The following is a 12,583-nucleotide window of genomic DNA, read 5'->3' as shown; positions in this document are numbered from 1 at the left end:
ACTATAAACATCTCTGTCACTGGAAGAATATATATGCAAACACAATATTACTTACATGTTCTTGTCACAAGGGAACCTGAAGAACGACCGCGCATTTTTTTCTACTTCGTAATTACTGCAGGCAAACACAGCACATACCTTTCCCCTCATGTTGAGAGGAGATATCAAGGAATGACACACGCTACTATTTAATTATGCCAACTCACTGAAAACGCATAAATAACACCAAAAACTTCACACAAAAATACACGTGCTCTTATGACAGAATCAGTACCGTTCAGGTCTATCCGCTAGGGTGAGCTCCAATAGCTGTCCCTCGATATCTCGCTCAGTGTTGCGTATTGTCTCTACTGTATTTGGCAGTCTGGCTATATGCTGATGACTTGGTCTTAATGGCAGGTTGTGCTGAAAGCCTGCAGTATAATATCTTGGAACTTGAAAATAGGTGTAATGAGTATGTTTTGTCTAGTACAACTGAGAGTACCCTTAAAAAATTCTTTAGAAAAAAAGCACTGCCAGTCAACATGTGTGACTTTTACAGCCTCATGTTTCACAGTGCTGGCAATGTCCCCTCACATCCCAAACAGTCTCCCATAAACGGTTCTTTCAATCTGGGGATGAGGTCAAAATTGCCCGAAGACAGGTCAGATCAGTATGGCAAGATTTCGAGTACTTCCCACCCCCAGCACTGAGGTTGCCACCATACACTCTCTGCTACATGTGTTGCCAAGATCCAAGTGTTTGTCTCTAATGGTATGACATAACTGTCTATGCAGGAAGGTTCTATAGTACGTTGCTGCTGCCACTATTGTGGCATGTGAAATGAAGTGACACGCTATCACACCTCTGACATTGTATGTCACAATGGCTATCAGCTTCCCAGGGGCAGGGTTTTCTTGGAACTGCTGTCTTCATGTTGATTCTGCATGTTGCCATTCTGCAGACTGGCATTTCAGCTCTTGATTCATATGCCCTGGCCCAAAATTCATCGGTCATCATTATTCTGTCCAGAATTTGCTCACCTTTCCTGCTAGCACTGTACCAGAAGTTCAGAACATATTCATACCACATCCACTTTTGCATGTGAGTGCACATGGCACGCACCATGATGCAATTTTAGGCAAATGAAGATCTTCCTGTACATTTCTGCAGATGATTCATTTTTCCAAGCCTGTTTCAACTTGTAACTCAAGTAGTCTCCATCTTCCATCCATGTTCATGTACTGGATAATTACTGCACATGACACACCAGTCAGGACACTAACAGGTCTTCCGGATCATTGGATGTCGCTGCTTGTTTCACGTCCATGCTGAAAAGATACTGCTCCCCATCTCATAACGGTTTGGTATAGAACAGCATGATTCCCCACAGCTTCCACAAGCTCTCTATAACATTCTTTGGCATTGCAACCCCATGTCAAAAACATATCAGATGTAAGGCTTTTCAGGCGTTTGTTGTATTAACCAGCCAGTTTGATGTACGCAATCTGTTCTTGGCTCGTCACATCCATTCTGCAGAGAGCCTGACTCACTACTGCAGTTCCATTGTCTTGTGTGTCATACCTGTCCAACGCACTACCACCTCATGCTGTGTCCATTTACTATGAGTATCATACTTTCCAGGACTTATGACCACTGTATGATACAGTGATGCTGACTTTGTGTGGGCACGGCGTTTTCTGCCCCTAGCCCCCCAGTAATCTTGGGTGGGCAGAGAAGCATTCCCCCCTCCCCAAAATAATTATTCACCTAAGTTCAAATTAATGAAATGTCACATAAGTAAGCATACTTATTAATTTTCATGGCAAATATATTTTATAGCAGTGATGATGTATTTTTAGGGGCTGCCTGACTGAGGCGGTAAAGGCGTGCTCAGTTTGCCCGAAAGGACGTGGGTTCAAATCCTCGTCAGGAAGTCGTAACATTTAAGAAACGAGATTTTCACTTCCGGAGGTGCATATGGCCCCGAGGTTCACTCAGCCTACACCAAAAATGAGTACCAGGTTAATTCCTGGGGGCAAAGGTGGCCGGGCGTAGAGCTAACCACTCTACCCCATCAAGTGCCGAGGTTACGGATAGTGGAAGCCTTTACCTTCCACCCATCCAAGGGCCTTCATGGCCTGTACGGAGAAGACTTTGCTTTGCTTTGCTTTGCTATGATGTATTTTTGTTACCGTATCTCAAATATGTTAATATGTCTACATCCGTCAATTTTAATTTATGTTCATATTGACGTAAAGAGCAAGCAATGAGCCATGAGGAACTTGCCGAGTGATACAAAATGTTTGTTTATGTCTACTTTATTCTTTTGTTGGAAATAGTTTAGATGTTAAGTCCCCTTACACTTAAACATTGGATTCAGCAGTTTTTGGAGCTTGAGTTGAAAATTACAGCATAACAAGATTTAAAAAGAAAGTCCCAAATTTGGTTCTCTCAGATCTGCTGCAGGATGGTTTGAGCTGTGCTGACAGGGTTGTACCCTGAGTCCAGTGAGCCATTCATGAAGCATGCAAGTGTCCAGTGATGGACAAGGCTGTCTCAGTAACATTATTTAGCGCGCGCGCGCGCGCGCGCACACACACACACGCACGCGCACACACACACAGGCTCAAATAAAATGATGACCCTATCTTTTCATTTGTGTTCTCAATTTCTGAAGTGCACTTAGATATTTTTCATAATTTACAACACTCGAGAGTATCTGGAAATTCTGTGGTTTCCCATTTTCACAGCAAGCAAATGCCAGGGCTGTAGCTTAAATAAGGTCATGGTCGCTTCCTTCCCACTCCTAGCTCTTTTCTATCCCATCATCGCCATAAGACCTAACTGTACTGGTGCGACATTAAGCAAATTGTAAAAAGTATTTGGAAAATGGAAGTACTTGACAAATTTAGCAATATTCAAAGTGAGTAAATACCAGAAAGGAAACAACAAAGGGAACAGCTGAAATAATGGAGGAGAAAATTAAGTATCAACTTACCTTCCTCAATGCATTTTGAGCCACTGAATCACTGGTAAGGAACACTTGTACAGAATTGTTTTGGTAATTACTCAGATTATTCTCGGGATACTTCATAGAGATGACTAGTGCATAGGACTCCATTAGAAGCTTCTCCATCTTGACCAAAAAGGATATAGTGCTGAAATCTGAGAAAATAAACACTGCCATAGATAATTTGTATTAAGGGAATGAGCATATAAAGGGCATCACATTGCTTTATACACAATGTGTTAAGAGAAGTAAAAGTACCTGATTCCAAAAGGACCAATGTTCTGAGCATATCATTTAGATATTTAAGAACTTTTATTGGCTCTGGTTGAAAAGTTACAAGACTCAGGATCTTTCTGAGTATTATTCTTTCTACAACTTCCAGGTTTTCAATCAAGCCTGAATCAGTCACCTACAGTGTATGTAATGACATGGTAAATTTGATGGGCGGTCAAAGCAGCATTCCCAACAGATATCTACTGTATTTTTCACATTGAGGGAAGTAGTTCTGCTTACAAACTGACCCCATGGTGAAGGGGTAGCATACCTCCCACTTACCCAGAGGCCCCGGGTTCAATACACTGCCAGCCCAGGGATATCAATCAATATCAGTCGATTCATCCAACTGGAGTTAGAAAGCAATGTAACTGAACACATTTTTAAAAAACTGTTCAATTATATTTTTACTCACATTTTTGCATTTGTTGCACAACCACATTTCTGGATAGTTGAAGATATTGGATAGTGGCCTTGATTTCTCTTTTATTTTTATATCCTTCAAAAAGCTTATCAGTTAGTTCAAGAAAGCACTCTTTAACAAACTCCCCTTCAATGAGCAACTTACATTTTTTAACTATGAAATAAAGATTACTTGCTTTGATGAAATTGTCGCATTGTTAGAATGACAGCTTTGTTTTACACAGCGTGTGTTGCTAAGTTGCTAATATAAACAGAGTTTATGAATATCACTTCTGGGTGGAAATTCAACATCATATTATTACCAGAATCTCTTATCAGTAAAGTGAACATACTCTATAACCATTGTCAGATCTGTGTCCAAATAGGGAGTGGATATGCAGCTTGGTTTGTCACAACTAAGGTAGTGCAACAGGGCAGTACATTTTCCCCATTATTATTCATCAATGTAATGGATGAAATCATAAAGAAAGTGAAACAACAGAAATCCAGAAATGATTTTCAGGCATTTGCTTTTGAAGACAATGTAGTTCAGCAGAAATTAACCACCCGGAACTACCAGTTTGAGGAGTTTTACCTAAAAATCAGTCCTACAAGAACAGTAGCAATGAAAGTGAGCAGGCACAAAGGACATATAAACATTACGCTGGATGGGAAGAAATTAGAAGAAGTCGATCATTTCCAATACCTTAGCAGCATTGTAAATCAAGACGACCAAAGCCCAATTTTATCACCAAATCAGGAATCTCCTTTGCGATAATCAAGTACCTTTGATACCTAAGAAGACTCTGTATCAGGCCTACTTCGTACCCATAACAACATAGGGACTGGAAACTTGCACAATCAACAGAAGGGATAATAGCAGACACCAGGCTGAAGAAATTTCCAAGTTTGTTGAAAATATTTAAGAAAAACTAGGTAAATATGAGGTAAAATATTGAAAGGGAATCTTCCTCCTGGGCGACAGCACTAAATGTAGATCATTGATTGACTGACTGACTGATTGATTGATTGATTGATTGATTGATTGATTGATTGACTGACTGATGAAATTCCTGAGGTCAATGCTTCAGGAAACAAGACAAGATAAGATTGCTATTTGCTTTACGTCGCACCGACACAGATATGTCTTATGGCGATGATGGGACAGGAAAGGCCTAGGAATTGGAAGGAAGCAGCCATGGCCTGAATTAAGATACAGCCCTGGCATTTGCCTAGTGTGAAAATGGGAAACCATGGAAAACCATCTTCAGGGCTGCCGACAGTGGGGCTCGAACCCACTATCTCCGATTACTGGATACTGGCCGCACTTAAAGCGACTGCAGCTATCGAGCTCGGTAAGATAAGATTAGAAATGAAATGATCGAAAAAGATGTCCAAATAGAACCACTTTGAGCAACTCTAGCAATATCAAGATTGAAATGCTTTGGTCACTTGAAGAGAATGGATCCAAAGAAAGTAGCATGGGAGTGGTTTGAAAGGGACTTGGAGGGCAAGTGACCTAGAGGCAGGTCAAGGACAAGATAAAAGAAGATCTGCAAGGAAGAGGTTTAGAATGGTGTAGAGTTGAAGAGGAAGGAATTTACCAGTGCAGACAGAAATGAAGAGCACTCTTACACCACACCCTGTAAACTGGAGATGGTTGAGTGATGATGATGATTATTATTACTACTACTACTACGATGAAGAGTGCTATAATGATGTTCCAAATTACCTTTTTTGTTTTCGACAAGTGTACCGAAGCACTACAAGTTTAACATTTGTCTTTGTCAGAGAAAAACTCACCTTCCAATCTGTTGTGAAAATGATGAGTTTTGATCTTTTGTTTTGCACTTATATTCACTGTATTAAAACAATTAAAACTGAGCGCCCGAGTGAGTTAGCTGTCCGGTTAGTGGAGTGCGGCTCTGAGCTTCCATTAGGGAGATAGTGGGTTCAAATCCCACTCTTGGCAGCCCTGAAGATGGTTTTTCATGGATTCTCATTTTCACACCAGGCAAATGCTGGGGCTGTACTTTAATTAAGACTACAGTCCCTTCTTTCTCACTCCTAGCCCTTTCCTATCCCATCATCACTATAAGACTTATCTGTCTCACTGCGATGTAAAGCAAATTGTAAAAAAACTGACCGAGTGGCTGTGCAGTTTGGGTCAGGCACCTATCAGCTTGCATTCGGGAGATAGTGGGTTTGAACCCCTGAAGATGGTTTTCCACAGTTTCCCATTTTCACACCAGGTTAATGCTGGGGCTGTACCTTAATGAAGGCCATGGTTGATTCCTGCCCACTCATAGCCCTTTCGTATCCCGTCATCGTTGTAAGACCTCTCTGTGTTGATGCAACATGAACTAAATGACTAAAAAATTGAAAACAACTTAAAAATTATTTTTATAATTAATTTTGAAAACATGCACTATAGCACACTAAAATCTGTAGCCTCAAGTAACGCAAACAGAGCCATGCTAAAGCACTTAACGTATTGTTTTTATGATTTTTGATTCAAATTACTTTTTGCTCAGGACAATAAGCAAAATACAAAAAAAATATAACATTCCTTGACAATACGTAACCACATACTCATCACACAACTGGAGTAGAAGTTCCAAGGACATATTGAATACAATTTTTCTTGTTGAGTTAAAGAGAAAATACACACTCATAAAAAAGTGTTGATTCCTAACTCTATCCAGCATACATGATTGACATGTTGGACATGCCTGGTGTATGCTAATATATGCAGATATAATAATAATAATAATAATAATAATAATAATAATAATAATAATAATAATAATAATAATAATAATAATAATAATAATAATATTTTTGGCTTTAAGTCCCACTTAATTTTATGGCTTTTGGAGATGCCGATGTGCTGGAATTAGTCCCGCAGGAGTTCTTTTATACGCCATTAAATGAGGCTGACCTATTTGAGCACCTTCAAATACCACAGGACTGAGCCTGGATCGAATCTGCCAAGTTGGGGTCAGAAAGCCAGTGCCTCAATCGTGTTAAAATATTTACAACATTTAAGTCCACATGAGTGTGTGGTCAAAAAAAAAAATTTTAAATAATTTAAATGTTGTAAATATGACCTAATGGACCTTAGATTCCAAAAACCAGTTATGGATTAAAATAGTGTGCTGATATGATGGTTTGTGAACAATAATAAATACTGTCATCAGCACTGTTTACTAAGATGGCTTTGATAGTTTATAATGATCATAAAATAAATTTCCAATTTTTTAAATCATTTAATAAAAGGCTAGAAAAACAACAGATAGGGAATATGCCACGTGGGCGACTGCTCTAAATGCAGATCAGTAGTGACTGATTGATGGGTTGAAGGAGTCATGTTGTAGATTATGGTTTATCCAATGTTGCTTTCTTTTTCGAACCACAGCTAGCATGCTTCTCTCTTCTCCCACTCTCTTCAGCACTTCCGTGTTAATTATTCTATCCTTCCAGCTTACTCCAATTCTCCTCTAACAAGCCTCTAATCTTCTCTGTTCTTTCTTCTTCCTTCCTCACCGTCCATGCTTCTGCACTGTATAGAGCAGGGCCTCTCAAACGTCCAAAATCAAATGCGTGCAAAACGAGATGCAGAGGTTTTGTGCACTGTGCATTGATCCTCCTCGGGTATGTTCGGACCAGCATTCTGTCTCGGGGTGACTCACCTAAGCTCGGCTCAACCCAGCTCGGATGGTGAGCCCTGCAGGGCGAGTGAGGAAGGGGAAAACAGGCGGAGCAAGCGAGACAGATATAGGGAAGGAAAGAGACAGCACTATTGCTCAAACTCAAGGAGTGGGGGGGTGGGGGATCTGCACTCTGGTCAACCTAGCGAAGTTGTCTTATGCACCTTGCATTGTTCAATGTACGCAATGCACCAACGCATGCATGTGAGAGGCTCTGGTATAGAGCTATACTCCTCACATAACAACCACACTAGTCTCTGCCTTAGATCTTTCTCTAGCCGGTCACAAAACAGGTTTCTCTTCTTGTCGAAGCTTTTCTTAGCTATGGCAATTCAGGCTTTTACATCTGTTGGAGTCGAGGTCTTCAGTTGTAACTTTTCCAAGGTATTTAACTTATTCATCTGTTTGATAGTCTCTCTCTATCTTGATTGTCCTTTGTTCTCGTTTGCCTCTGAGTTTCATGAATTTTGTTTTCTTTTTGTTTAGGCTCATTCCATACTCCTTGCACTTGTTTAGTTCTCTATGCACTTTGTCAAAGGCTTCTTTTTGTTGTTGTTACAATCTGTTTTACGTTGCACCAACATAGATAGGTCTTATGGTGACAATGGGATAGGAAAGGCCAAGGAGTGGGAAGGAAGCGTCTGCAGCCTTAATTAAGGTACAGCCGCAGCATTTGCCTGGTGTGAAAATGGGAAGCCATGGAAAACCATCTTCAGGGCTGCCGACAGTGGAGTTCGAACCCACTATCTCCCGGATGCAAGCTCACAGCTGATCACCCATAACTGCATGGCGAACTCCCCCGGTGTCGAGGGCTTTAGTGTTCTCAGTTATTATTGTCACATCATCAGCATACCAAATGCATTCAATTCTCATGCCTTCACATGCTGACATTGAATGATATAACAGAAATGATGCAAACTTACAGTAGTTTAGGATGATTTAAAATATTTTTAATGTTATAATTGATGTACATCTGTATTTTTTGTTATTTTTTTTTTTTATAAGAGGCTTTACGTCGCACCGACACTGAAAGGTCATATGGCGATGGGCCCTTGTTTTATTTTTACAAGTGGCTTTACGTCGCACCGACACAGATAGGTCTTATGGTGATGGAACCTTTTCTATTTTTATCTGAAGCTATCTCTTTTCCTGTCGACTCAGTTAAAAAAAAAAGTAATCTGTATCACAAAGTGTGCTAAACTTCACATTACTTACTGCCAGTTAAATTTTCCATTGGATCATACAAAAGGTTGATGGAGGATGCTGTTAACTGCCGTCGAAGATCTGCCACCAGACTGGAGGAGTTTTCTAAGGAGAAGGGTTTCTTCAACTCAGCAACTGCCATCCCTAGCAGCAAGAGTAACAAGCCCTGGACCAGCATCAATAATTTCCTGAAACATTTACCAATTAATGCTGATATTTAAATACAGGGAAGCATAAACACCGGTATGATGATATAATGCTACTTCATTTACAGCACAGCTAGCATAAAGAAAACAATTTCATTTCTGTTAATGTTGCACCAACATTTTCATGATTTTGGCAATGGTGGAATGGGAAAGGACTAGGACTGGGAAAGTAACAACCATGTCCTTAATGATACAGCCTCAGAATTTGTCCAGCTTGAAAACAGGAAACTACAGAGAAATATCTTCAGGGTTGTCAGCGGTGAAATTGGGAACCCACCATTTGCCGAATGTATGGTTACAGCTTTACAACCCATACCACATACCCAAGTCTCTTCAATCATGTTTAAATACAGGGCACACTAAAGCTTCTCCAAACCCACCACAGCTACAAGTAAAAGTAGACGTTAGATTATTACTGAGTATTTTCTGAAACATTAAACAAATTGTCCAAGGTAGATTGGTCTAAGTGTTCCTCAATCTTCTCTTTTGTCAGTAGGTTCAAATTTATTCACTTTTAGATACTCACAAGGGAAGTTTGCAGGTGTTACACTCCAATTTCATTCAGTATTGCATAGTGGTAGATGAGCCAGCATACATTCCATGCCCAGATTAATAATATATATTGGTGTTTTTTAATGATGAAAGTTGTGAAAATATGCACAGAGGTGTACCGTCCAGTAACTCACGTTTGAGGTAAGGTTGAGAGTGGTGATGGTGGGCAACCCTCTCCTTTTAAGAGGGGGTCAAATATAAACAGGATTTTATTTTTTATTTAATTTATTGAAAAATACAAGGCAATTACAATTTATTTTTCCACATAGTTTCCTGCTTTGGAAATGCATTTATCTCAGCGTAGCTTTTTGATGCCCTCATCGTAAAAAGAACAGGGTTGTGTTACCAGCCAGTTGCGGACGGTCTTCCACACACTCATCATCTTCAAATTGTTGTCCTCCTAGAGCTTCTTTAAGTAGGCTAAACAAATGGAAATTGCAGGGCGATAAGTCCGGGCTGTAAGGAAGATGATCCAGTGTAGTCCAGTGCCTCTGGCAGACCTCCAATCGTCTCAACTTCAGATTTTTGGTCAAAAGGTGAGGGTCCCATCTGGAACACACTTTATGGAACTGTAGGTCATTTGTGATGATTGCTTGATAGGTCCCATAACTAATTACGACTTGTTCTGCAATTTCTGATACTCTCACTCATCGATTGTTGTCAATAATGACTTTAACCGCACAAATGTTTTCATCTGTAATGCTGGTCCGAGGACGGCGATTGTGTTGCTGATTTTTCACACGTTCTTGTCCTTCCTTGAACTTTTTATGCCAGGCAAACACAGGCGTCCTTGACAATGTTTGATCACCAAACTGTGCAGTCAATCTCTGGCAAATTTTTGTTGCTGTAACTCCTTAACAAGCAAGAAATTTTATTATTAAGCATTGCTCAGTGGAGGGTTGCATCTGTTGCTCCAACATCATGAGCGTTACTGATGAAACAGCGGGAAATATATAATAGCATGCTCTCCCAATTCCTAACAGTCCCGCCTAAGCATAGCAGATGCGCAGGGCCAGTCCTACCAGATGTTGATGTTCAGGAACAAGAATCCCATTTATATTTGATCGACCTTCGTAACACTAACGAGAGGAGAAAATTGTGGAGGTCTGACCCTCCGAAGAATGAAGGTATCAGCATAAGAAAGGGGAGGGCCAAGAAGGGCATGCAAATGAAATACTCCCCAGTCCTTGCAACCTAATATAGTTGAGGTCAGAAGATAACAAGAGTTACCAAGGGAGATCTGAGAGGAAAGATGAAAAAGAGGAGCATGACACAAGTAGGAGGAAGCAATGACAAACTCAACTAGGGGAACAGCGATTGTCATTCACATTCCCAAGTTGAGACCTCTGGTCATTCTCTCAGTCACCTTTTATGACAGACAGTGGATATCAGCCCCAACCACAGGGAGAGGTAATGTTCAGTGGGATAAGTAACAGTCATACAGTGGGCTGACCATGATGGGCTGATAGTTTAGGAGTAGCATGGAAGACACAATGAAGACAAAATACATCCACTCATATATACAGTAGGGTTTGACTTGTGGCAGTGTCAACTGTTGAGTATCTTCCACTTGCACCTGTAGCATATGGGCACTTCAATGTTATGAATAACACAAGCAACATCATACAATGTCTTATTAACCAAACAAAGATTGAAAATATATTGCCAAATGTGTAGGTTTCACGTCCTAACTGCTAGTCGTAGTCGAGGACATCACATCTGCAAAGGTAACCACATGTGCTGTGTTGCCAAATATATGCATGTATGCATGTATGTATGTATGTATGTATGTATGTATGTATGTATGTATGTATGTATGTATGTATGTATGTATGTATGTATGTATGTATGTATGTATGTATGTATGTATGTATGTTCAATCCTCAGCTTGAAGGCTGGTTGGATCCTCAAGAGCTCTACATTAGCTGTCATAGATGGCCTAGGCATTAGTGAAGAGCTGTACCAGGGAAATTAATAGTGAGGTAGTTTCCCGTTGCTTTCCTCGCTGAGCCAGAAGTTGCTATTACATATCAGTCTGCCAAACCCACTGAAATGCTTGCCTCAACTGACCCTATGAGCAACATTTTCACACCGTTCATAGCAGGGACTGGCTGCATAAGAAATGGCATTACTAGTATTATTCATACCTCAGTCACTTTCATATTGTTAAAGCCAAGGATAAGACAGAGACAGGTTAATGAAAGTAACAAAATTGCTCTAACCTGTACCAGAAGACATAGTGCACTGTAAACACTACATCTCACCAGCAAAGGCAATGTTGTCAAATATAGGTGGTGGTGATTACTTTTTTAAGATTAAGCACAACTAAGCAACCATCCTCTATTAACACTACTAAAATGAAGTTATCGGCCAAAAAATTACAAGGGCCATGAAGGGTGTGAAAATGAAAGACTCCCTAGGCCTCGATATCTGCAGTCGGAAAAGAACAAGAGTTGACCAAGGGAGGTCTGATAGGATAGATGAAAGTGAGAAGCCTGACACAAGTAAGTGGAAGCAATGCCAGGACTCAGCTAAGGGCCTGTGGTCGCCAACCCATGCTGCCAAGTTGAGAGCCCCTGGGGTCCCTTTTAGTCACCTCATATGACAGGCAGGGGATACTGTGGGTGTTATTCTACCTCCCCCACCCATAGGGGTAATTGCCAAATGTAAAACAATTAATAATTGATTTTCACTGTAACCCTACTGTGTGAGTGGATGCTTTTGTTTACATTGTTTTGTCCATGCTACTCCTAAATGATCAGCTGACAGTCAAGTGTATGACTGTGACTCATTCTCTCAATCTTACCAAAGCCAAAAGCAACTACAGGGCGCATCTCCACATGCATCTTAACCATTTTCATCACTAAAAACAGCATTAAATATTTATCTGGGCACATACATTTTTCATTTTTGGAATCTACACTAGGTCATCTATCTGCATACAAACATTGAATGGAATCACAGTGGAACACCAGGAAGACTTACCTTGTCAATCCTGCTTCAATCATTAAGAACAACTGACTCTAGATAATGAAAATTTATTTTCTGAAGGTGATGATGGTTGTGATTATTGTTTTGAGGAGATACACAGTGAGATAATTATCCTCTCTTATCAGTAGTCACTGAAAAAAAAGGAAGAGGGTCAACCCTTTCAAGAATGAATAAATCAGTAAATGACAGCATTGGCCATGCATGAATGATGATATATGGAAGGACAAACAACAATAATAATAATAATATGTATG

General features: G+C 40.2%; 1 protein-coding gene across 1 annotated transcript in view; it reads right to left on the bottom strand.

Moving 5' to 3' along the window:
- Window positions 1-12,346, bottom strand: part of LOC136874377 (probable glutamate receptor) — a 57,797-nt gene extending 45,451 nt beyond the window's left edge. Inside the window, exons 1-3 of the mRNA XM_067148012.2 lie at window positions 12,324-12,346; window positions 8,593-8,768; window positions 2,981-3,147 (exon numbers count right to left, since the gene is read on the bottom strand). Of these exons, the coding sequence (XP_067004113.2) occupies window positions 2,981-3,147; window positions 8,593-8,768; window positions 12,324-12,346 (366 nt within the window). The remainder of the gene's footprint in view (window positions 1-2,980; window positions 3,148-8,592; window positions 8,769-12,323) is intronic.
- Between the last annotated feature and the right edge of the window lie 237 nt (window positions 12,347-12,583).

The sequence above is a fragment of the Anabrus simplex genome, chromosome 5, assembly GCF_040414725.1.
Source record: "Anabrus simplex isolate iqAnaSimp1 chromosome 5, ASM4041472v1, whole genome shotgun sequence".
In the NCBI taxonomy this organism is placed as follows: Eukaryota; Metazoa; Arthropoda; class Insecta; order Orthoptera; family Tettigoniidae; genus Anabrus; species Anabrus simplex.
This window is presented reverse-complemented; position numbering and strand designations above follow the sequence as displayed.